General features: G+C 38.3%; 2 protein-coding genes across 9 annotated transcripts in view; one reads left to right on the top strand and one right to left on the bottom strand.

Moving 5' to 3' along the window:
* Window positions 1–14,191, top strand: part of LMO3 (LIM domain only 3) — a 61,384-nt gene extending 47,193 nt beyond the window's left edge. For all 3 annotated transcript variants that reach the window (XM_005233807.4, XM_005233808.4, XM_055808623.1), the window contains 2 exons: window positions 684–809; window positions 9,800–14,191. In XM_005233807.4, the coding sequence (XP_005233864.1) occupies window positions 684–809; window positions 9,800–9,905 (232 nt within the window). In that variant the 3' untranslated portion in view covers window positions 9,906–14,191. The remainder of the gene's footprint in view (window positions 1–683; window positions 810–9,799) is intronic.
* Window positions 7,989–27,122, bottom strand: part of MGST1 (microsomal glutathione S-transferase 1) — a 106,979-nt gene continuing 87,845 nt past the window's right edge. For 4 of the 6 annotated variants that reach the window (XM_055808620.1, XM_055808612.1, XM_055808615.1 and 1 more), the window contains exons 5-6: window positions 23,794–23,933; window positions 19,904–20,040 (exon numbers count right to left, since the gene is read on the bottom strand). In XM_055808620.1, coding sequence (XP_055664595.1) covers window positions 19,916–20,040; window positions 23,794–23,933 — 265 coding nt within the window. In that variant the 3' untranslated portion in view covers window positions 19,904–19,915. Of the gene's footprint in view, window positions 8,033–19,903; window positions 20,041–23,793; window positions 23,934–27,122 lie in introns of those variants that run through there. The other 2 variants (XM_055808614.1, XM_055808617.1) reach the window with 2 other exon arrangements.

Below are 27,122 nucleotides of genomic sequence, written 5' to 3'. Positions count from 1 at the left end.
TAATGCGCTACCTGAATAACATAATCATAGCAATAACTATGGTATAGGGTTGTAAGGTGCATGAACCGCTAATGCTTTCTGACAATTTAAATGACTTGTTCATAAAATGTTCTTTTAATAATAGTGGTAAAGCTTTTAGCACTAGATGTCAAAAATGCGAAGAATATTGGCTTTTTCAAGTGTTATTTCTTTTCTAGCTAAAGTGTGTTTTAATAATAAATAGCACCAAAAGCCAAGGTTATGTGGCTCGTCTGTATGGCAGGATCCAAGCAGAAGACTCTTGCCGCATATGCAAACAGCTTGACCTCTGTCTGCACAGTTATGTAACATCCTTAATCTGTTTACTATTTCTTTGTTTAGTTTAACAAGATGTTTCTTTTATCAGGAAAGGTCAGTATAACCTGCAGAAAAAAATAACATCACAATAGGTGCAATATTAGTCTGTCACTGCTTCATAAAGCTCTCCCTGGTAAAAAGGACTATGCCTTTGTATTGTAAATTGAGCAGACTTGTACCACCAAAGACCAGCTTTTCCAAAGGGAGGTGTGCTGGGAAGTCAATCAAAGGCCAGGCAACTGCTGAGAAAAAAGAAACAAAAAAAGAAAAAGAAAAAAGATAAAACCCAAGTAAGTGTGGTTTCCAGTTAAGCATCTTCAGGAATATATTTCTTTCTGTATCTCCAGGTTATTTGGTGTTACAGGAAACTGTGCTGCCTGCAGTAAGCTCATACCTGCTTTTGAGATGGTGATGAGAGCAAAGGACAATGTTTATCACCTGGACTGTTTTGCATGTCAACTTTGTAATCAGAGGTAAGAGAATTTCTTGGGTCTGTTCCATAAGCTAAGTGCTAATTCGGCACTAGTGTGAGCATACATTCAAGTGAAGAGGAAACATCTACCAGTAGTGGAAACCCAACACTGAGAGTAAGACCTGGAACTTTTCCTGGGACTGATACAGAAAATCTTTCATGACCTTGGCCAGAAAACTTTTTGTGCCTCAAATCCCGCATCAATAAAAAAGAGTAATATTACTCCCTCTCCTTCAAAAGGCTGTCAAGTTTAATTAATTAATATTTATAAAGGACTTTGAGATCCTTTTCTGCAGAAGAGCATAGCAGTACCATTTGTCATTATTACATTAATTTCACTTTAATTTTTCATTTTTATGACATTTATTTCTTTTAAAGTACATGTTGTTTCTTCCTGTTGCTAGAACTGTAATCATTTAAAATTAAAAGATGTTGTTCCCACCATTTTCTCTGTAGCAGCACTGGACTTCTTGTGTTCCGTTTTTATTTCCATATCCTAAATGTAGGTTATAAAAATCCCAAGGATCCAAACCCGACACTTTGTTCTGAAGCATCACCCATAAGTTAGAGTTGCAGAACAAATGTCAAAAATGATAGAATTGTAACAGCTGAATTTTTCAGAGGTAAATACAGCTGAATTTATAGCAACTACATGCAGAGTAGTGACCAAATCCTGTCAGAGATTTCACGAGAGCTCCATTTCTGACTCCACGAGAGCTGCTAGCAGCTTTGCCAATGACTTCTGTGAAGCCTAGGAAATGAGAGAACCAGTTATGTCCATTCCTTAATGCACCTATTATTTGCAGTTATTTTTCAGTTATTACATGATCCTATTTAGAGTTTTATAGCGTTAATATTTTTTTTCATTTTCAGGTGGGAAGAAACACGATGTACATTTCTAGGGAAGAAACAAAAATTAGGAAGATAGTAGTCTAACATGACAAAGTTAGATACAGCTCTAAATAAGCTGTGCTAACACACATTGTCCTACAATGTATTATTTTGTAACACTGTAGTCATTTAAAAATCAAACATCCCTAAAGAACCATAAAATGTACAGCTGCTAATAAGTGTAGCACACTACAATTACGCTCTTTAAAAAAAGCCAAATTGACCTTTTTCATCATGTTGCATGGGAAATTAAAATACCAGGCAAGTAATAACCACTGCTTAAACTATATAATAATGCAAAGTAATTATAGGTTCTAATGCTATTTAAAGTCCTATATCAATTTTGTCTTGCCACAGAAATAAGAGGCTGTATTCAGAGTAAGGCAGGCTGAGCCTTCTGTAGTACTGACTTAAGTAAGACACATGCACACTCCTAGGTTTCGTTTCTTAAACCCTTCACATCCCTGTTTTTTTCAAACCACAGTTCTAGTATCATTATTAAAGCACCTAATATATTTCTGTTGTTCGCTTCATTTATTACATGCCATAATGGGGCTGCATATCTTTAGAGTTGGTTATGCACAATTAGCACTTAGTTATTGTCTTGTCACTTCAGCCCATACAAGACAAACTTCTATAATGTAAGAACTCAGCCAATCTTCATCAGTCAAGCAAAGCAGACAATGTTTGTTACCCAGAGTGCAAAAGATTTTCATCATCGTTAGCACTCTTGGATCTGAGGAAGTGAACTTTCTTTTTCTCCTCGCCCCCCTCCACAAAAAAGAGAAGCTGTTGAGATTATTTTTTATATTCCTTTTTTACCATTACAAGTGTGAATTAATGTACAATTACACTTTGCATCTAATATTCAGTGCCCTAGGGCCACTGAGCTACCTTTTGTTTGATTTTTACTTCTTATGTAATTTGGTTGAAGGGTTGCCTAAATTGTCTTATAGGAGTCTTAGGCTGGGAACAAAAGCATTGATTTACCTGAAATACAGTCTAGTTCATCTAGTCAAGACAGGGAGCAGTTCCAGAAGTTTCAAGAAATTCTCAAAATTGGCCCTATCCTGATCATATTGCAATAGCTCTCATGGAGCCTAGTAAGACAGACTGCCTGTAGAGTACCTTTCTTCCTCACAATTTGGGGCTAATGGCACTCTGAAGAATAAATTTCATTGTTTTTTATCATAAATCCTGTTTCATGGATGCTCCAACATAGCTCTTCTGCAGTTCCTATGACAAAACACCCCACTGATGACATTCTCTCATTAATAAATAGCTTTAAATCTTTTGTTTTTCATTACTTGTATAACAATAAAACCCAAAAATGCTAGACACCTGACCCATCACCAGTTTTGGAAGCCTTTTTTTATATCTACTATGAAACCTCTTTTTTCTTTTAAACTTAATCTTGTCAGTCACCATGCTATTAATAATTTCTGTTGTCCTTCTCAGGATCCTGTTTTAATTCCTCTAGTTAAGCTAATCAAAACCAAACAGCAGATTCTGAGTAAAGATGAGTTTGTAAGATAGCATTTTAACTTACTTTATTCCATGCTGCCCCTTTGTATGCAAAACAATGTTATTGAGGGGTTTTAGATTTGCTTTTTCCTCTCACTCCAGCCACTATCCCTAATGTGTAATTTATCTGTTAATATAGAGAATATTTTTATTTACAAACACATCAGTAATAGCCAAAAATCACCAAGAGAAGTAGCAAGGCTTACCAGCTATTGTAAGACCTGTATGTTCGACCTTATTGCCCACCTTCATGTTCTCTCCTCTTATTAAATTTTAAATCGTTTGGGTCATTCTTTATACCAATAAAAGTGCAACATATTTTGAGTACTACTGCAGAGTATATAAGGCTCTATGTTCAGTTCCATGTTTCAGATCTTCACTTATCCACCATTCAGGTTTTTTTCCTAACAGAATATGTGCAATGTCCATGAGTAGACTAAATCATTTCTTCAGCTTGCATTACTTTGGTTTTGCTTTTGGTACTTTTGGTACTTCTGACGTTCTGTCCTTGGTTGCTCCTTCCAGTCCCTTCTGCCTTCCAAGCTAGCAAATAATTATATTAACTCACATCACACCAGTCCTTGGGGCAGCCTGTTCTTCGGGCTTGCTATTGCATGACCCTCATAGTCCTACTCTTCAAACAGTTGATCCTGGCCCAGTGAGAGGGAGGCCTGGCATTTTTGCCTAGTGCTTTTTGTGAAAGATTTAGTGATTTTTCTGCTTTTATGTACAAGTTCACTGTTTTCTTTATTACTTTTGAGTATCTACAACTCACCATCCAGCTCAAGTCTTACTGTGGATGGTAGTTAGACCCTCTGGATTTCAGGGGACTTTTGTTTTGGCCATGAACTCTGTCTCTGAACTGACTCATAACGAGCCTGTCCCCTCTTACTGGCCTCCTGAAGGCTACATTTTCCGAGTGAGAAGAAAAACGCATTGTCTCACATACTGTAATCTAGGAAGACAGACTGTAGACAGGACTGTAGACATAGACAGGGCTGAAAGAGATCTCCTGAGCCACCAAGTCTAGTCCCCCGGTGTCAAATAGGCACTGTCTCATATTTTCACTTTCATAAAGCTATTCAGCTCTAGGATCTAATTGCTCCATCCAGCCATTTTTTGACATATTTTCCCCATTTTTTCTTGATACTGATGCTTAAAGCTGTAGGGATTTTGTGAATATTAAGCTCTTCTTCTAGCCTAAAGGTTTTAGCGTGCCCTTATCTTTCATGTCTCTGTCCACCTTACTCCTAATTTGAAGTTTTTCCATCTCCTAAATACCTGCAGAGCTTAGTGACAGTCATCTTAATGGTGTGAGTGCTTCCCTTTCTTCTCTGTAAACAAATTCCTCCTCTGAAGCACTTAACCTCATGTTGGCAGTAGCCTTAATACAGTTAATTTCTGCAGAAAATTTAACGGAAAAAAAAAAGGAAACCACTGGAAAAATAAACCTGTAAACAGACACTGCCTTTCACACTTTGTCAGGTTGCATGTGTGTGACTAGCAAAATGGAGTGGAAAATCTTGTGAGTGGGCTCAGCTGTATCTTCGCTTGACACTTTTGACTACAGCGATGATGTCAGTCTGCCTTTGGCTTTCCCACTTTCCGGAGTTTCTGTGTCCTTCCTTTCACTCTCTGTCGGCTGCTTTAGCAGCTTGTTCCATACTTCTGTGATATTTTCTCTCTGCCGTTTGAAGTCAACTCAGGATATGGTTTAAAACCCCCATCTGCTATCACTGAGGGGAGTTTAAATCAACTGTTCTATCCTTCTATCCAAAAAAGCCTTTCTTTTAATGGAAATTGGACTGAAAATGGTTATACACTCATTCAAACTTCTGTCCTGATGTAGCTGTGAACACTTACCTCCAGTATAAACTGTAAAATGCCGTCACAATGCCATCTTTGTTCTCTGTCAAGCCAGGGGGAGGGAATGCAATGCCAGGGACATCGTTACTTCAAGCACCAACATTAAATTTTTGCATGACTGATCATTTTATAAATTCTAAAGACCTGAATACTGCTTATTTTCAATGAGTGTCTCTAAATTTAGAATAAAAATGAATACATTTTCCATACCTGCTTTTAAAAAAAACGTAAATGAAAAGTGCACACGAAGTTGAGGTTTGTTGCTGTAAATTGAACTAGAATTCTGTGTGTGTATATATTACATTGTACTGGTAAAAAAATACAAACCCAGGCGCAGCTCCCACTTTCCAACCTTTGACAATAAATGGACATTTTGACAGAACCCTGGAATTAGTAAACCATAGCTGTGGACTGATGAACTGTGACGTAAAAGACTGGCTTTGTTCTCTTAGTGATGCAAACAGATTAATATTAATTTGAGTTATACTAGAAACTCAAAGCAGCTTTAAAAAAAAGAGGAAGGGAGGAAAAGCAGAGGACAAGTTACACCACTGATTGCACAGAGCAGGGGGGAAAGGAGTGGGTATCGTGGGTTTGAGCTTTTTTAGTCCTGGAGGAAATCAATTAAATGCTTCCAGATTTTCATTCTACAACAACAAGGATCTGACATTACCAGAGGAGTCACTTCACACATAGCCGTCTTTGGTCATAGTGGTATTTCTCTTGCTTTCTTAAGAGGTTTTCAGTACCTCGACACACGTTCTGTATATCAGAAAAGATGACAGACAGCAGTGAGATCTCTGTAAATATCTGTCTGAACAATGAAATAGCTATTTTTCAAAATGGAAGTTTTATATTTCTTGCGATTAGTCTAGGCACACCTTCTCCTTCCAAACAAGGTGATAACAGAGGTCATTTTGTAATGCAAATGGCCTTACTTTTGCCATTGTAAAATATGAAAGGAGTTTTAGGATGTAGGTTAATTATAATGGTCATTCTACTAATGTCACAGTCGTGTCAAAAGTACTATTATCAATTTATGGTGGTAAATCCAATCTGGCATGTTAATGCAGCCTATTGTATATTTTCTTCTGTTCATCTTGCATGCCTATTAAATAAACTGGGTGAGGGTTTTAGGGAAGGCTGAAGACTACCATCTGCCTGCTAGAAGAATAATAGTTCTGCTTTGTTATATACTCCTAACCCAGTGGCATCTTAATATGCTCCTTGACTCCATTTGATATACATGCCCAAACTGCGCCCTGATTTACGTCCAATGCCAATTCCATAAAAAAAACCCCAAACAACAAACAACAAAACACTTGCCAGAGGTGGAAGGCTAAGCTTGAATTTACCTTTCCCTTTTAAAGCTAAACCAGGTTTAAATCCTGGAGTGTGCAAACCTGATCTGAAGTAGTTGCAAGATTTAGCTCTTTGACTTCAGAAGAGGCTAAATCTGCTTTTCAGAGTCAAATAAGGTTGAAAATGTGGATGGACGGTATTTGTCATACTTCATCTGTCTACTTGACATGTCTCATTGTACTTGGGAGCTAGCATGCCATGTTTATGTGTTTCACCTGGTTCTTACCTCTTTGTCACCTAACGAGTGCATAATTCACACATTTAATACCCAGGGGCACATGCAAGCCTCACCATCAGTCTTTGCCAATGTGTTTCAGTCACTGAACTTGCTCAATACGAAAATGTTTGCAGAATTTGGACCGTAAGTATCACAAGTAATGGGTTTCCCCCAAGGCACAGAGTACCAGCACGCAAACAGCTCTAGATGAACCCAGAGAGTGTCTCACCATGCAGACAGACCCCCACCCCACAGGTTATCACACAGCCAAGCATGTCTAGATGGGACACTGGCAGCCTCTCCGCAAGACAGCTGTACACTTGGAAGGTAAATGATTTGTGGAACTGTGTATGTTTAAAGCCATTCATGCATAAAGCTGTCAAATGCCATGTAGACATAGGTAGAGCATTTCTGGCTCGACATATTAACATAGCAAAACTAAAAGGCATTGACACTTTTTATTGGGAAAGGTATCCTGACTCCCTCATGTAGCTGGTGCAGTTTAATTCAAGCCGTGGCACTTCTCTGAGGGCTGAGAAACAAAATCTTTCAGGCAGGCTTTTGATGCAAACAATATTACACGAAATCACATATGAAAGTATTGCTGTGCAAGTGAATTGCACTTCAGCAGTGTATTTTTCATTTACTAAATACTTCTAAGAAATTAGTCTGCTAAGCTCTGTATTACACTGGAACACAGAGGAATAGGTAGCTGAATAACACTCACAGTTCACAGTGAGTGCTTTCTGCTGTGCGAACAGAGGTGATTGTGTCACCCACCAGTGCCTGACCTGCAAGAACAGACACACTGCTGGGCAGTAGCCCTCTGATGTGGTGGGCACTGCCAGCCGGACATCTCCCACTCAGTACCCAGCAGTAGTCATTGGGCAAACTGTAATGGAGTGACTGATTTGTCACAATACATAACTTCCCCTGCTTTAGCCCATATTAATCCATATGTTCATTTAAGAGAAACTAAGAAGGGCTATTTTTCACTTTTTTTAAAAAAAATGACTGCTTTGGGAAAAACACTTTTACATATTGGCACTGGTTAAGACTCCTTTATCTAATCTGGTAAGATGCACAAAAGAATTTTTGTCAGCATTGCTATCAGTGGACAAAAATACAAAAGATGGAAACTAGAGAAACCACGAAAGAACTTCATTGCTTTAAGAACTCTGTATTTCAACATACCTTCTCAAAATACTTTTGTGTTGTTAGTAACCTAATATATCAGGATTGGGGTGGGAAGGATAGCAGGAACCTGTAAACGCTATGAAAGTCTTGACCATAAATAACTTAAAAGATTTCGGGATCATTCCATAATCTCTATTTTCAATCATCATCAGCAGCAGGCAGTAATCCTACAGAAAAAAAAAAAAAGTCCACAAATAAACAAACCAATTTTCCTTTAAGAGCAGAGCTAATTCTTTTCAATCCACTTTTTTATTACACTATTTTCCCTCTATCTATTTAGCTAGCATAAGGATAAATTTCCAAAGCTACCCAGTTGGAAAATAAATGGGTTCACTGTTTGTCTAGCATTCCAATCTTCACAAATGTAAATCAGTCCAACTGCTACTCATTTAAACCTCCACCTTCACAAAACATTAAAGGACTGCTTTCCATACACAATTTAAACTGTGACAATTCACCAAGATTTCTGCTTGAACATCATTAGAAATTGACTATCTGATAAAGAGAGACCACTATCAGAGGTCAGGCGGGTCAACCTGTGTCATTTACGTAGTTTTACTGGGTCAACTACAGCAGGCACCACTATTCGAAGGTTAAATTGTTACAATTAAATACATATACAGCTATTCCCATAGCTACTCTGTTGTTAAATCTACCGTAAACAACACAAGCATTTATATCTGACCCTAATTGTGTCCAAGATGTCACCATTTGGAAATTATACAAAAAAGGACATTATAATCCGTTACACATTAAACAATACTTTATGTAGTGAGATCCATAATTAGCTGGTAGAAACTGGTTTCATTTATTCACATCAGTGTTAAGGGGTTCATTTAGGTTACTTTCTTTCATTTTAATTGGAATAATGCGAGCAGTGCCTCCCAATATATTTTATAGCTGGAGAGTTCACTATAAACAAAAGCATGTAACCCTGCCAAGGCAGTCACTAGGGAAACTCTTTTTCTATGCATTGGCCCTATTCACTTGCTCCCTAAGTATCTTCAAAAAGATTGGCTTTGGCAGGGGGAAGGGTTGAGGAGGGTGTCACTGAAGAGCCTTCTTATATTCAAGCATACTGCTTAGCTGGAAAATCCCACTTTACTCGAAGTTTGAAGCCAGCCAGCCAGGAGCATTAACGTTATGTGATTTTCCTACTCATCAAAGAAAATCAAATGAAATATCTCAGTAGCGTTTTGTAGCAATCAGATCATTCTGATGCACATAATAGTATAACAAGGTAGGTATACTGATACCATAAGAGAGAAAATAGTTAGCTGAGTAACTATAATCAACTCCTACTGGAAAAAAGAAAAAGGTTTCTCTGCATGCCTGCCTGTGTGTCTCTAGATTGCACTACAATATATGTAAAGTTGTGTGTATGCTAGGAACAGTTCTCAAAACCACCAGTTTAAATAAATTCTGGTAAAATATCCAACTGGAATGTAACGAGAAATTCTTAGTGGTACCCCTGCGTAAGACAAATGTTAACGTATCGCAGATGGGCTTCTCACTGTATACAATCACTTTCTTTTCCTTCTGATTTGCATCAAAGCAGGACATCTACTTTTCACTCAACTCAGTAGCCTGGGATTTTATTCTTTTTTTATCTGTGTGCTAGTGACCTGATCCAAGACTCCCACATTCTTTGGTGGACTTTGAATGACATCTTTGGCTGGGGAAGCAAAGCACTTGAATGCACTAGATTTTGTTGAAAGCTCAGGATTAATTCTGATACCAGAGCAATTCCTTTGCTGGGCTTTCACATACGTGCACATGTGTCTATGAGCACTGCGACAGACAGCAAAGGTGTTAGCTGTGCAGTCAGGACAAAAACATCGTGAACACTTGCTGTACAATACCTATGTGTAAGATCGTATCACACCATTCATCCTGAAACTACCTTTTTTCTTCCTTTATTATTATAATTTCAGATTTTGCGTTGGAGACAAATTTTTCCTGAAGAACAACATGATTCTGTGCCAGACAGACTATGAGGAGGGTTTAATGAAAGAAGGTTATGCACCCCAGGTTCGCTGATCTGATGCCACACCATTAAGAATAAAAAGCACTATGTTCTTTTATCTTTTTTGCTCAACATGTATATAAGAAATGACACAGGAACCTACTGAATAGCATAGATATAGGGAGACAGAATGGTTGCGTGAAATAAAAGGCGGACTGCATCTGTATGTAGTGAAAATTGCTCCAGTTCAGAGTTGAATGTTAATTAAAAAGGTACTGTACATACAGCTGGATTCTTTTTGCTTGCTCTTGGGGTTTTTGGTTTGTTTGGGTTTTTTGTTTCTTTTTGTGTCATTTGGCATGAGATGTTTATTTTGGACTATTGTATATAATGTATTGTAATATTTGAAGCACAAATGTAATACAGTTTTATTGTGTTACCATTTGTGTTCCTGTTTGCTTCTTTGTATTGTTGCATTTAGTACAATCAGTGTCTAAACTTACTGTATATTTATGCTTTCTGTATCTACCAGCTATTTTAAATGAGCTGTATCTTTCTAGTAAAAAGCATTAAAGAGCAAATCCCAACCATTATGTTACACTTAGAGCTTAAGAATACTGTTTACATTAAAACTGTTTAGAAAACTAATAACTCTAGCAGCACCTGCTGCTAATGATGCTATCGTTAAGGGTCTATCAGCACTTCTGTTATAAGCCTCTATTTTTCAGGGGTTAAGCATCTACTGTTTAATTGCATAGATTTTCCTCAAAGAGCACTTTTATTTTACTACAAAATTTTGAAAAACAAATCTGACCGGTTTGGGATATATTACAAAGGCTGCAAAAGTTAATGATTTTGGGTGCTGCTTTTCTGCCCCTTAGGCATTCAAAATGCCTGGATTTGATTTTTAATTTAGCTGGAATTTAAGCCCTAATGCAAACCAGTGCCTCTGGTTATCTTATTTTATATATATATAAAAATATAAATATATGTTATTTTTCTGAAATCATTTAATTTGGGGGGAGGGGGGTAAGGAAAGGGAGAGGACTTCTGTTTATATACATTCTAAAAATTTCTTAAAATTTGAGGGGTCTGTCTTCCTCTCTCTCTTTTTTGTTTTTCATTTTTTTTAATCGGGGCTTAACCCTAAAGTTTTCTGGGGCTGTGTCCTCAACACACCCTGGAAAAAAGTGAAAGTAGAAGGCACTGTAAACAGCCCCCTCTGAGGGTCTATTTACATTAAGGAAATGACCCCGAGCTGACACTAGGAGAGTGACTTCTTACTAATTACCCACCTCAGTGAGTGCTGAAGGTGATTTAAATGCTGATGTGGATGGGACAAAACTTTGAAATACCAATACAGAAAGTGAGAGCTACTACACTGGACTGCACAGGTACTTTGCTGTCCGTGCCAGCATCCTACAAGTTTGCCCCATCAATACTGGCAATTAAAATCCTTTTGACAGAGGTGGAGTCACTGCTGACAGGTACTGTTGGCAATCAGTCCACTTAGGAGAGGTGGACCTCAGTTTTTAAAGCCATGAAGCTATAGCATCAGCCGGATGTCCCTAAGTGCTCATACCCCTGACAGAGCTTACAGGTGTTTGGCAAAGGAAAGCAGGATGAATGTTTAAAAAGTTGTTAAATGCATATTTAATTCTTTTCTGTTTGCCACTGTAATCTAGCTCACTGGGAAAACACTTAAGAAAACAACATTAAAGAAAAAAAAAAGAAAAAAGAAAAAAAAGAAAGAAAAGAAACTCTCTATGCCCTATGTTGCTATGAAACTGAGCTCTTGTATTATTTAGACTAAGAGCCCTCACCATTGCTCAAGTTGAGTACTGTCCTTCCCTGCTCTTCCTGTGCTGTTGTGCGGTTTCAACATGTTTTTCCTGGAGATGGGGAAAGAAACATTGTAATACAGTGGGTGATTCTTCTAGTGTATGGTTTGGAGCGCACTGCACAGTGGCTTGACTTAAAAATGGATATTTAGTTCTAATGACTATTGTTACAGTGTGGTTTTGTTTCTGGCTGTGAACCGTTTTAAAAACACACATGGCTCACAAAACTTGACTTTGACTCATACAGGACCAGTAAGAAATGCAACAACTCCTCAGGATGTTCTTGCTAATTAGAAGAAGTAGCTCCACGTAGCTTTCCAAATGAAATTTAGCCCTATTTTGTGGACTACCTTCCTTCCTAAAGTCTCTCTTCCACTCCCTTCCACAGCCCCTTAATGTCTTTGGGACAGAGAAGCAGTTGATGTCAGAGGTACTATTAGGCTCTTCCAGATCTACTTCAAGTGCAATAAACAAGTTGTCCTTTCCATGAAGGTGAGGATGACCAGAAAGGGAAGAATCATATTATTTTATTTTGATTCCAATGTCAATTTTCTCCTCCAGCCTCTGTTTTGTCTTTCAGTTAGAAGCCAGACAGATCTCTTCTGTTTTCCATTAGTAGACTACAGATTGAATAGAAATCCCTGGTTCAGAAATAGGGCTGGGGAACAGGAAAGACGGGACTTTGGTCCTGTCTTTGACGTGCTGTAAGCTCGGGCAAGTCACTCAACTTCTCTGTGCCTCAGTTGCCCCTGTCTGATGAATGGGGCTAATGCATACACTGCTTTTGTAAAGCATTTTTGGCTCTTCAGAAAACCAAGAGCTATGCATGCAAATGTTACTAGTAGCGTTAGGACATTCTGGGAGAAGCAGAGCATTCTTCTGTGCAGTAGGAAACCACAGATCTGAGTTAGGAGAGCCCCAAAACCAACTAGGCCTGTGGAAGGCTTTGCTGGGGATGAAGGCAGCGACATGCTCATAGTGCTGTAAATGCTAAAGCTCGCTCTCATAACCAAAACCTGCCGCTGCTCAGCCCTCTATGGGGTAAATGCATAGAGCGTAATGGGAGAATAGTGGCATGTCATTACATGCCACGCTACTCATATGTGCATGTTTTCTGACATATGCTCAAAATAGGGAAGAGGAGCGTGGTCCTGCTATGGAGAAAAAAATAGTCTCGTGATACTATCAACTATAATTGATGTAAAGATAAAAAAAAAGTTGATATGCTTATTCGAAGTGCTGCAATGGTATGGCACTGCTTTGAGCACTTTAAGCTCATATATCTCATTCATATACATAACTAACATTTGTATGTAGAGGATACAGTATAAACTTGGATTTGATGTAGGGCAAAGATCAATTACACATTTTCCTGTATTTCAAACTTCCATCTTGCCTGGCTGTTAGAATAATAACTGGGAGCTGAAATATTTACTGGAAACATTTACAACTCCAATAAAGTATAATATCATAAGACAATATTGAAGAGAGATTATCTGCCAGGCCGCTTTATTGATCTTTTTGACAGAGGCCTAGACCATTCCTTTGGGTTACTTTTAGTTATCTACCTTAGGTTCCCGTCACCGCTGCGTGTGTCAACATGCTCTGTCTGCATACAGTGAAGTGTTCGGCTAGTGACCATTGCTCAGTGTATGCTCATTTGCCAGGCAGGAATGCTTCCACTTGTGTCTCCTGTCTTTAGGGTATTTTATCTCTATCTGTACATATCTGTATCTAAGTTTAGCCAGACAAAAGTTATAATAATAATAATTTAAAAAATGCATTGTTCTTGGGTTGCTGTTTTTTAAGCCACATAGCAAAGTACAAATTATCAAACCTTGATTTTCAACTGTAGAAAGATCCTCTGCCAACCACAACCTGCTGCGTCTGTTATCTGTCGTGACTAGTAATGAGTTAAGACAGTCTGGATTCTGCAGACGCAGTGACCAGGGCTAAAAGTCTCTGATCTGTTTCATAATTGTATTTTTATCGTTTAACATATTTTCTGAGGGTTTTTTTAAGCACACCTTCTTGCGTCTTCCTACCCTCCCAAAATGCTCAAATTTATGCTCATGTAATGTAAATAAAGAAAAAATCATCCAGCAACCCCTCAGATGTTCCTAATTGCCTACACATAGAATGACATGAGGAAAATATATTGCAAAGTGGTCAGTGAGAAGGGAGACTGTGGGAAAAAGAAAAAAACCAAACAGGGACTGTTGCAAGGTTTCACCTGTACAGACAAAGTACTTTAAAGGCTTTTTCAACATAATATACAGCAGCTTCTTATAATTTTCTCAGCAGTAGGTAGTTTACAGTCATCTGTACCTAGAACAAATCTTGTCAAAAATAAAGGTCTGTAGTGATTGCTGGGTATAATTTTATACATTTAGCTGATTCTTCTGAAAGCTTCCACTGTGCTGCTGTTGTCAGACTAAATTACCAATTTAGCCATTTGTTGTTTAATGAATAAAAAACTCCTATGGCATTGGAGATGTTGTGGTTTCAATAAAGCAAAAGCTTTATCAACTCAAACTACAGAAAGCAAAGTGTGTACTGTATATAAGAACAGTGTTTTTATTTTTTTAAATACCACTTTAGACAAAAAAAAGCCAATTACATATTCACTTACTACATTTCTCCTACTTCAGTCCAATGATGCAGACCAAAGCCGTTTACTGTTCAGTACCTTACAAAAGGAAGCCAAAATACATATGTGCAAGGTAACAGGCCATTAGCACAAATGTGTTCCCAGTAAAAATCTTTGGTGTAGGCACCATTTCTAGACACTGCCAAATGTGGGTGATAGAAATATTATCAAGGAAGTGATTTTAATGCTATTTAAGGCATTAAAAGCTGAAGAGTATCTGTTTAAAGCTTTAAAGTAAGTGTTGCATGTATCTAATACCTTTTAAAATGCCCTTCTGCTGATTTATATTCATCCTGAACCTGCTAATAATGAGTATACATAAGCAAATACCATCTTCCACCTATTCAGCATGTCATTGATATGAAAGCCCCAGAAAATATCTCACGTAATCAGTGTGTTCAGAGAGTTATCTAGCACAAATTACTCATTAACTCAATAGCACATAATAAAAAAGAACATCAATTAATTAATGAGTCACCCTCAGATCACTTTGATTACAACACAGCTCTGTTGAAACAGCAGTTATAAATGGAGCTGCCTCTCTTTATTCATTGTTTGCAATTGGCCCATTATTTTGCAGAGACCAGTGTCATATTTAACACATGCCTGCAGGTAATTCTGTGATTAGTTTCATAAATGAAGATGCAGAGGGAGAACACAGAGTGTCTTGCTCTGCAGTCAAGTCTGAAGATGCACAAGGCCAGCCTGCCTCCAGACTGCAAGGTCTTGGTGACAGGACAATGCTCAGAACTTGTCATAGTAAAGTCATACTGACCTTTATTTTAATCTGAAGATCTCAAAGCCCTGAGCAAACACCTTTGACTTAGGCTTCCCAACAGGCCATGTTGCTTGTATGTCACAGAAAAGGATACAGAGGTAGAGAGATTAAGTGGGCTGCCCAAGATCATGCAGCCAGTCTGCATTCCCTGAACCCCACTATTAGCATGACTTGTAAGACCTCACACAGTTGTCCCAACCTGGGTCTTGCCAGGACAGGCTCCAGTGCTGTGCTCGGAGCAACATATGGAAACTCATCTTCAATGCTCAGGGATGGCCCGAGGGGCAAGGAGAGGCTGAACATCCAAAGCTTAATTGTGGTGAACTGTGTTTGGTGACTATGAGCCAGGGAGGCGAGTGACAAGGGCTGGTTGTGGGGGTTTTGTATAAGTTTTTTAGAGGAAAGATGAATAAAAGAACACAAAGTCACCACCTAAAGTTCCTAAACTATCTTGGTTAAATGCCATTCCAATAAGCTTATAGTGTAATTATAACAGTTCCCTTAGGTAAGTAAGAAACATCTGTTAGTAACACATAGCAGGTGTTAGCAATTACACATACTGATTTTTTTTAAGTGTTTTTAATTAAAAAGAATTCTGTTTTCTGAAAAGGAAAGCATGGTAAGTCCAAACAAGCTTTTGTTTGTGTGGCTCTAGATCATGTAATATGCAAAACGATAAAGGTAAAATCAACTTAAATTATCAAGGGTTTGCACATTTGACTCCAGATTAGTGCAATCAAAAGCAAGTTGGGATTCACTGCATTATTATAAAGCATGTCACATTAGTATTCTAAGCAAAGTCTCATCTAATGTATGAAATCCATACAGTTCATGTAATAACTGAATACATCTAGAGTAGAGTGTTTGAACCTAGGAAGATTTCTATAGTTAAGCAAAATATCATAGTTATCGTAAGAAAAGAACAAATTGCAAGGAATCCTGTATAATAGTTCCTTCACATTCCCTTCGTCCCACTACTGGGAAACAGTTTCTAGATTATATTTGAGCAAAATCAAACTATGTTGTCAAATTACTTTGAAAAACTAGCCAAGAGCAATTTACATTTAGCAATGTGATACGTTGTGCCATTGAGAAATAACAAGAAAGAGCCACATTGAAAGGCCAACTATTTAGAGGTGGTTTTAATCCAGATTAGAAGATAATAAAATGACAAAACTGTTTCCCTGCCTTGATGCTATCTCTCCACAGATGCCAAGATGAGGACATCAGGCATATCAAGATTTAAATCTTGTCATAAACTTTGGCTTTCCTTTTATATAAAATACATAAGCAAACTAGTTGGCAGAGAAAATAGCAAGAAGCACCAACATTAGTACAATCTATGGATTTGCCTTTATATCCAGCTGGGATCCAGGTTGTGCTTGTTTGTCACGTACAAGTCTGTGGTTCCTTTCACAAAAGCGTCTCTAAACTCCAGTGCAGAAAAGCAGCCTTTCTACCTACAATCTACAGGAATATAAGATTATTTTTCTTTACATTTTTTCCCAACAGTGTGTTTTTTATGAGGAGACACATATAAAATAACAGGTACAACCCCCTCTATCAGTAGACCACTAAACCAAATTAAAAAAATGCATACATATTTTATTTACCTAACTGAATGCACAGATTTGGAAACAAAGACCAAATTTTTAACATTTTTCTGCTTTCAGGAAGCTTGGGGTTTATCCTGTGTTATCCGTAAGTATTTCTAAGCATCTTTATCTCTTATTTGAAGTATATAACATTTGTTTAAGCCTTTATTTATATCAAGGTCATTAAAACTTCTATCAGTTGCATCCAACCAATACACTGCTAGTATTGCAACCAGCTTTCTGGATGAACAGTATATGAAAAAACAATATAGACCTTTTAACTCTTACACTTATCTTAGTTAAGAACTTTTAGGTACTTACTACATAGCTTTATTAGCCATTCATGATTGCAGTGTAATAGCCAGGTATCCAAACCAGATGCTACACAGTTAACCAAATATATGAGCTGTGAACAATAATCATGTAGCAATAGCTATAAAAGTATTTTGATGTTTTTTTTGTTGGAAGTTGAAGCAAAACATTTCAGTACTTACTGTACAAAATGCCTTTCTGGAGTACAGTAGCCTTGTGACAATTAGTGCATATTAATAAAAATAAAAATAAATAAAATAAAAAAAAACCCAAAGCAAGATAAATGACTAACAAGTGTCTTTAATTTAGAATGACAGCCTCATGTTTGTTCCTAGAGTCTCTCAATCATCATGTAAGTGATAAAATATGACCAAGACTAGCAGTAAGGAAAGTTTCTGCGTTGTCTTCTCATCCCAGTTTAACTTGGGAACATTATAATAGACCTTTTCACTCTCTTCCCTTCAAAGTCCTCAAAAAAAAAAAACCAAACCCAAAAAAACAAAAAAAAAAACAACCTGAAAAAAACTAAACTGTTGCTGTGTTTTGTATGGCCAGCTGGAAGATCTACCTGGAGGTATGGTTCCTGAGCTATAAAGCTCAAGTGGAGGGAGGGATGTAAGTGAAATGAGCAAGGATGCAAGACACAGGTCTCTCTTCAAAGTCAAGCTTAGTACCATCTACTCACTAAGGGCACACCATTATCTTGGAGCCAAGCACCTGAAGGTTAGACGTTGTAGTAATAGCAGCGTACACCTGGATCCACCACCGTGGACTTGTATCTTTCTGTCCATTTAGAAAATAATGCTCAGGCCCTCACTACATTTTGGAAGTGGTATGAAGATAAACACATCAGTGATTTTGAGATGCTAAAATACTAGTGATAGAGAGGGCCACAAGTTAACCAAGCAGGACGGAGCATTGAAAACTTTCCACAGAGTAGCAGGACTGTGCCAAGACAATGAAGTCCAAGTGATAAAAGAGACCTCTTTCATATTGCCTACTATCAGCTTAGGCCCCTGGCATATATTCTCCTATCTGTCCAATGTCCTTCTAAACTACAAGTGACTTATTGTAGTAGGATGATGTCTTAGTGTCATGAGCTATTGACACTTCCAACAACAGGAAAATCCCTTTAAACAATGAAAATTTCTGATGAACATCCCACATGTCAATATACTTTGCCTTCTTCAATTGAGGGTGCCTAATTTTGGAGTCTGAAAGTCATCTGGAAGCAACTCTCTGTAATTGAAATCATACTATATAGGATCATATTGCTGGCATTTACTGGGAAAATGAAGCAACACAGAACTATCATAAAATTTCAGGGTTGCAGTCACCCTTGTCTCATCGTGTAGTATTGTAATAGGAAGTTTATAGAGAGGTTGAATTTTTAAGGACAGGCTGGGTATCAATTTGTTCCAAAGTTTTTATTGTGCTAATGAACTGTAACAGCTCTAATCTATTTTTAGATGGTGGCATTTCAAGTCTTTCTGCTCCTCAGTTCAAAATCCATAATGTGGAGATAATATACCACTTTTCTACCTCACAGGATCCATGAGGGTAGCAATTGTGGGATTTGCAACAGCATCAGTTAAGCATATAAAATACCTAAGCAGGAGAAGAGCTCTATCTACAAATTCTAGCTCAGGAATTGTCTAAATACATTAATTGCTGGATGCTAGAGAAGTACTGGGGAAAACATTGTTCATCTTGACTTTTTCTTATCACAGTTCCAAACCACCTTTTAACAGTCTCTGTCAAAGACAGACATTTGGCTAGATGAGAACTTTGGTCTGACCCAGAATGGACATCTTCTATTATGTTCTTCCCTGAGGTACTACAAAGATTAATATAGTGCAAAAGAATGAGAGGCAAGGAAAACAATTACAATTTATACAATTTATTTTCACATTCACAATTATTCTTCTAGAAAGTGTATGCCAATTATCTCTGCCTGCTTCTCTAGCCATTATTAATTGGTTGATTACACAAAGCAGAAGCAGATGAGATGTGATCTGAAAGACCTGGAAGAGAGAGTGAATAAGATCCTTGAGGCTAAATTCACAGAAGAATAAAATGTTGCAGCTGTAATTTAAAAAGTTGGTTCCTTCAGACCTGCTACAGCTTTGTTTCCTTATGGTCCCTAGCAAAAAAAGCCCAAGCAAACAAAACTGAGCCCGTGCCACATCCTTGGTGGGTCCTCTGTGTCCAATCTACCATGGACAAAGAGCACTGGAAAACAAATGTGTTTTGATTGTGTTGGAGTACACGAGAGTAGCTGGTATAGCAGATCTTTCTTCCACCTGCTCTCTCACCCACTCTACCTTTCCAAAAGAGATTTAGTTCTGTTAGAACAGTATTGCCCACTATGCAGCGTTGCTCATAGAAGCAACTTATCTCCCTGAAAAAATGAAGCCTGTTTAAATTCCATTTTTCTTCCCATACCCACACCTTATTCTCACCCCAGCCCCAAGCTGGAAAATCTGAACTATGACATTTGTTCTTTCTTTTGTTATTGTTCATAATTAGTTAACTAATTCAGACAGACCAAAAATCAGTTACAGAAACTTGATTTGGACACATCTCTGATCATACACAAAGCCCATATAAATCTGATTCATTTTCACTAAAATCAAAAGAAGTGCTGCTGGTGAGAGCAGCAGAGACAGGATTTTACCTCTGGGAAGAGTTACAGACAGAAGAAGGCACCCCTCTGCCATTCTACATCAATTGTTTGCCACAGCCCTGGCTAATCTTTTTAGCTAGTCAAAGCATACAGTGTGTTACAGAAGGTCTGAATAACTTGATTGGAAGCCAGCTCAAGCCATGGCAAAATGACTCTCACTCAACATCTTAGCCAAGATTCGAATGTAGATTTTTAGAGTTGAAAACTTACTCTGATAAATTATCATGCCCCTTGATCTCTCTTAAAGACACTGAAAAATGGTCTTCCTTGAGGCTTCTCTCCTGTATGCACATCTTTCTCTCTCCAATTAGATGTCAGCATATTAGGTACTACTAATCCACACACATCTGTGAACAGCAAAATAATCTATTTCGACAAGCAGCAAAGCAACCCAGCAAGAACTCACGCACACAAACTGAGCACAATCAGATTAATGCAAAAATAGGAAATCTGACTTCTAGCCATCTTAGAGCATCTTACCCTTTAACCAAGCAAGTCAGTGAAAATAAGGACTTTCGAAACCAACCTCTGTCAGACTTCTCTGTAGCAGTTCAATATTTTTTTCTGTCCCTAGCAAACTCCTCTGCCTTTATTCTGCAGTCCTCTATCCCCAGGACACCACATACAGACCACTAGCTTAAGCCATCAGTGAAGGTGGCAGGTATGTGCAGGCACATACCTGGCTGCTATGATATTTGGCTGCTGTGGTAACACGAGTCAGAGACAAGGGCAGGCTGCTGGGCAGAAAGGGGTAAAATGCTGTACTAGGTCCAGCCTTGCTCATCTGTCAGATACCACTTATATACCTCAAGGGATTTCAGATGGGGTTTTGACAGGCTTGTCATCATCTCACAATTTCATTCACAAGAACTGAAAATGCTGGGAAACAGGTTTTTGTTACTGGTGCAAACTCAGAGACTTGTAATTGTTTCATTTTTGACTCCTGGATATTCATTTGGACCCTTTCTCCTGAAAATGCAGGTTTGCAGTGCTACTTCCTTCTCTCCTTTATCACCCTGCCTGATGTCTCTTCCAAGGAAGCCCACAGTTCTGTCAGCACACAGTGAAAATACTTAGGCAATGCCAGCAGCTCTTAGTGCCATCAAACTTTTTATTTTGAAGTTAGACAAGCCCCAGGCATATTTGCACCTGCAGTTGCTCCTTGCAACATTGTGCCGCATGTATTGCCTTGTCTCAAGTGGCCCTAAGCCAGTAACCCTCAGAATGTATCCATATCATTCTCTACTTTCTGCTGACACATTTTCAAATCACAGATTTAATGGTTATAATTTTCACATTTAAAATCTCAGACTGTGCAGTCCAGTCCTGTATTTATTTCCAGACAGAAAAACAAAGTCTTGGATTGTCCAAATTACCACCAAAATAAGCTGCAGCTAAATTAGCTAAAGGAGTGTGTGTTGGTGTGTTTTTTTCCCCAGACTTTAATATTTCTATATTTACTAGTAGCAATAGGATTTACATATGCAGAGGACCAACACAAAACTGGGTCTTTGTATTATTCAGCCACCAGTAAAAAAGTTCCAGGCACAAAGAGTTAAATGAAGATGGAACAGGGAAGAAAGGTGAGGGAGGAATCATCATCTTCAAGGAGGTGAAATGGTTTCCCCTAAATCACATAAGTCAATACACATGAAAACCTAATTCATAGGAATCCCTTAACACAGACCGTGGTAAAGGTCCTACTTCTCAGAGGGTCAGGTTGTACAGAATTGTCCTTAAATATACAGAATTATCGCACAATTTATTGTTAAAGAAATAAATTCCCCAACAGTGGGATCATATACAATAGTTCTTTGAAGAACAAATCTTTAATCCAATATTGAAATCAGTTCTACTTTGTCAAAAATAGGAGTCGTGCAAAAGTTCCTGACTGATCGTTCTATGCCTGCCTCGAAGGAGTCTGCTGTGCAGACATTTCAACCTTGAAATCCCCTTTCCACTCCTTTTTTTCCAGCTTTGCTCCACTACCATATATGATATCTCACCTCTCGGTCAGAATTGCTCCAGCTGAAGAGGACAAAGGGATGACTCTGCCCCTCTGGAGCCAGTTAAGAGATATTTTGACTGGAGCATCTTGTAGTACTGTTTGTGTTGTGTTTTTTTTTAAACCGTGGCTCTGCATTATTGATTTTGGAGTTTATATGTTACAATATAGAAAGGAAGAAAGGATATTTTTTAAATGCCAAAAAGATCATAATGTTTTTCAGTTTGTTTTTCCTTTGCCAGAGGGACTAAGTGCATGTTCACTTCTTCAGTTCCTCATGTTACAATCTGTTATGTTGCTACTGAAGGCTCAGAAGAAGCTCCTGTTTGCATTTCCTTAATTAGCCTTTACCTTTTTGTGAAGGCAGAGAAAAGACTTCAATGAGTTTTAAAAACGGCCAGTTCTGTGGCAACAGTCATAAATGGGGATTACATAGGTGACAGTAGACTCTCTGAACAGATGTGTCCTCTGGGAAAATAAGTAATGGTTATAGTGCCAGAGATTTGCTGCAGATTTGGGAAGGGGAGTCTTTCTATTGCAGAATGAAAATCCTGCTGCTGCAACTACCCTGCCCTTTACCCATATCTTCAAAGTGGATAGTATTGAATGTAATTGATTAATAGATAAGCATTTTTTGGAACTTGCATGTCTTTCTTTTTTGGAGGAGGCAGTCTCAGAGCCTAATAATAGGAACATCCTAATTTGCTTTATAATCAAATAACCAAGTCTTACTGTGGATACCACGAATATGTTCATTTAGGCCATCAAGCAGCAGGGTATATAAACTCACAACTGACTTTGATATTTGAAAAGTAACATTAGCTAGAGTTTTATGGGTTTGATAACATCAGAGTAATATACAAATTGACGTGACGGGCACAAACTGGAACATAGAGAGTCACCATAGTGGGTCAGGTTTCCTCTGTCCCCAGTATTTTCCCCTTTCCAGCTGCTATCAGATCCTTTACAGCAGTCTGTCTTATACTGTCAGTCACAAATCAAAAGAAGGTCAAGAAAGATTAGAAGAATGTTAACAAAAAAACATTTGAAATAATTATAAAACTGAATTCTGAAAATAAAAGAAAGGGATAAAACTTAAGAAAGTTTATTGCTGGCAGTAGGTCAGTCCTCATGGGTGGTGGAATGAAAAGTAGTTGTAATTATCAGCTCCGCATGTTTGTAGTCATTAGGGATTGCTAACTACCTTTAATCATGGCTATGGTTCAGTTCCCTCAGGGCAAGGGAGCAAGCATTTACACCTGCAGCCAGTAATTACAGCTACCTTCACTCCCCTGCCAGGAAGGGACTGCTGCTGGCATGAGCAGCTGGGGAAGGTGGCATTAGAGAAGCTGTACATACAGCCAGGCCCAAAGGACAGATGCTTTGCAAAAGAGTTGGGATGAACCACTTTAAAACATGGGAATAATGCAGGCACTCAAAAGTGACAGAAAACATGCCTCACCTTAAGGCTTGTCTAGACCTCTAAAAGTTCCTCTACACAGAATTTTATACTTGTGTACACATAGCCCTTTTTTAAGAGTCACAAAATGTTAATATATTAAAAGATCCTGTACAAACTAATACTTTATTTTTCAACATAAAAATAGCATTTCAATGAAGTTTAATATTATATTTATGAGATTTTCAATTTACCTTTTTATCAATTAAATTAGCATTTTTAGTTTTCATCACCATTTCATTGTTATTATAAGGAAAACACCACACCTAAGTCAACATCTTGTCTTAGATTTTGAAGAGCCTTGAACTATGGAGATGTCAGTTAGTTGTAAAAAATGAAAGTATATTGAAAACTGTTCTCACAGAAATTGGCTGAAATATGTCCTGCTCAATCTTCAAGCATTGTGAGTAGAGGTTTTCACCTTTCAGAGGTGAAATGGGTAGTCTTCTGCCCAAAAGACAAAATCTTTTGGAAGGGATAAGAATTAAAATGGGCAGAAGGAAACAGCTAAAACAAACAGGACAGATATTATTTAAGGTATAGAGATCATTATGAATATGTATAATATGTATGTGTGTGTGTGTATATATTTCTTTATGTATACATATACATGCTGTTATGCATGCAAATACATACCAATAGTGCCTGTGTGGTCTTTGTCCATGACACAACCATCATGACTCCGTTTGGTCGCTGATGGCTGGGCTGTCTGCTGAGGGGCAGGTACACTCCTCTGTCTGCCAGAGATCGACTCTTGCTGCCGCTTTGGTGGAGCACTGCTACCAAGGACAACAGGACGAGAATGGATCAAAGGGATGGATCAAAAGGCCAGATGGAGATGCTGAGTACTATGACCCTTCCTTTTTCACAGGCAAAAGAACTGGTGAGGCAACAGGAGATCAATGGCATAACTAGGAGTTAAACTCTCTTTTCCTCCAAGTCAGTGGTGGGCTAGATTATCAGGGCTGTGAGCAAAATCAGGCATAACATGACAGCCGGTACATTTCTTTAGGAGCTGAGACTGCCATGGAGGAGCTCTGAATTGCAACAACCATCACTGAGAGAGCACCCATATACCCTTACAATATATTTACATCTTGAGAGGGTTGTGGTGCTGTGTGGCTTTAGCATAACCCAGTGGGCATGCTGCAAGCTGAAATATTCTGTCATATCCTGGGTGATTTGGGCAGAAATAACTGGCATGACTCAACCATTTGCTGCCTATGGAATTCATAGGAGCTATATGACTACGATAGACACTCTGTGCATACTTGATAGGAATGAAAGCAGCAGTCGCACTGAGCTTCTGAACAGGAGCAATAGGCTCCTTATAATGTCTCTCTGATTCATCATATAGCACACTATATGTAAGCTAACCCTTCCTGGCCTTGAGTCTAAGCTAATGGCAATGCAAGATGAAAATACTTCTGATTATTACAAATGGGCTGGCTGTTTGAAGTCAGTGTGATGTATAATAGTTTAGCAACTTCCCATGAAAAGATAACTTATTGCTTCTAGCCACCTTTTACTGGTCAGCACAATATACAAATATTTATAGTTATATGCATGTATGTTGAGTCAGTAAAAATTATTAACTGCAAGAATATTTCATAGGCTGTCCAGAGTTGGGCCAAGGTTAGAGAATCCCCCATGACATGTAAAGCAATAATGTATAACCCTTTAGCAAGGTTTAAGTAAAGCCAATTTTCATTTGAGTGAAAGCCTTTTATTTATCATTATCAATATATTTGGCAAAATGTTCACTTTGCTACTAAGACAAAAACAAGGGGAAAAAAACACCAGCCTCCCCAAGAGCTTTACAGACAAGTCCAGAGTGCTGTTAATATGAGCTCCTCCAAAAGCTACACTCATAGATCATGACTTATTGAGGACAGGAACAAAAAATGAACCAGCCTGAGCAATGAAGGGGTTAATTATAAGACCTGAGTTAAAGGTGTCCTCACAAGTAGGCACTTCATCAAGAAATGGAGTCAGGAAACAAGGGAGAATAGATGAAGGTGCTAGGGATAATAATGATGGCAAGTAATGATTTCCCTAGAGATGATCTGATCTATGGCCACAAGCAAAGAAAAAAGGCTAGAAAGTACTATAACATTACCTTGGAGTACTTAACAGACTCGAAAGCAGTAACCTGGTGTCAAAAAAGGCCCATCACCCTGCTCATTTTAGGTAAAAGAGTTATGCCAAAGTACAAGAGGGGAATGCAAAATTCACATCTGAAATTAAACAGCTGAAAGGTATGATTTAACAATGCTCGAAACTCAATAAGCCAAAGATAAACAGCAAATTAGATGACTCAATGTCAGGAGGAAAAAACATCTTCCATCGATCCCATCGTCAAAAATTAATCTGCCTGAGAATGCCCTCTGCTCCAATCCCAGAACTGATGAAGAGTGGAGGAATAGAGTAAAACCTATGTACTAGTGCTTCACCTTCAGGCTAGACCCTGATTACAATCTCCTGTGAGACATTTCAGCATGAAGCGCCTCTCATGTTGGGACTGCAAAATTAAATTGCGATCAATACTTTACAAAAATAATTGGTGAAAAATGTTCAGAAGTCGGAGCTGTGCTGTGTGGCCAACAAACATATGAAAGTTGCGGGGGGGGCGGGGGGTGTGTGTGCTTTGCTGGCTTTTTTTTTCCCTTCCCTTCCTCCTCACCTTACCTTTCTGGGGGTTATTCTTCAGGATAGATCAGTTCAAAGGTGTCTCTTGGTAATAGTGTTCTTAGAATAGTTTCACTCACCTTGTTAAGGAATTTCAGAAGCAGCAAAGCATTTACAGTACTAAATGCATTATACTAATTCCATGTTTTGAATCTCTCCCTTGTCCTTTATTTCTTATTTGTTTCAAGTTAAATTTGTATGATTTTAATTAATTTTTACATGATTGACTAGTTTTCTGGCAAAACATTTCTTATTTTTAACTGAAAGCATTAAAAAGAACTAAATTCATGCAGAAGCAGGAATGCCTAAGAAAACAGTGAATGTGCCTTGTGTTTCAGTAAAATCTTTCTAGAGATGTTATCGCTTTCATAAACCTAAATGTCAAGATCCAGAGTTAAATTTAGAGTAAAATATGTGTAAATAAAACCATCCAAGTCTTCAGCAGTTTCTACTGCAGATTCTGCTACTTTTCCTGTTTTGAAGTGTCCCTATCTTTTGTTATAATGAGTCCTAAAATCCACACACACATACAAACTGGAAGAAAGCAGTCATTTTTAATTTCTGGCTCTCAATTAATAGAAACGGGGAGAAAGTATGAGCAGAATATGATGCTGTTCAAATTATTGCAGGATTTTGTGTATATGCACAGTTGGCAACAGATATTCTAGAGCTTATTGGCAAGTTTAGAAGTGTATTTAGGATAACTCAAGCAATTTAAGTGTTAAGATGTGGCACAGGATGTATCAAAAAAGGAACTGCTCATGATGTTGTCAATAATGTTACTGTGTGGCAAAATGCGAGGGAAGGGAAGGGAAGGGAAGGGAAGGGAAGGGAAGGGAAGGGAAGGGAAGGGAAGGGAAGGGAAGGGAAGGGAAGGGAAGGGAAGGGAAGGGAAGGGAAGGGAAGGGAAGGGAAGGGAAGGGAAGGGAAGGGAAGGGAAGGGAAGGGAAGGGAAGGGAAGGGAAGGGAAGGGGAAAGGGACCAGTATGCCTCATTAATTCATGCTGGTGAAGGAAGTGCAGCCTGGGACGGTTGCTCAGGAAATATTTTGAGGAAGTCATCAGCCACTTGTTTGTTCTTGGCAGTGAGAAATCCTTCAAGAATGAGAGTAAAACCCCTTTGGTTGTTTTTTTGTTAAATGCAAAATGCAATGAAACAAAGTAACTGAACGTAAATAATATCTGTACATTACAATCACAAAACCTGTATTTTTCAAGTCATAAAAGACAGCAGGAGGTGTGGTTATCTTAAGGAGGAGGGAAAGGGGGAATCAGTCC

The sequence above is a fragment of the Falco peregrinus genome, chromosome 6, assembly GCF_023634155.1.
Source record: "Falco peregrinus isolate bFalPer1 chromosome 6, bFalPer1.pri, whole genome shotgun sequence".
Taxonomy (NCBI): domain Eukaryota; kingdom Metazoa; phylum Chordata; class Aves; order Falconiformes; family Falconidae; genus Falco; species Falco peregrinus.
The sequence above is the reverse complement of the archived record's forward strand: the minus strand, read 5'-3'. Positions and strand labels throughout refer to the sequence as shown.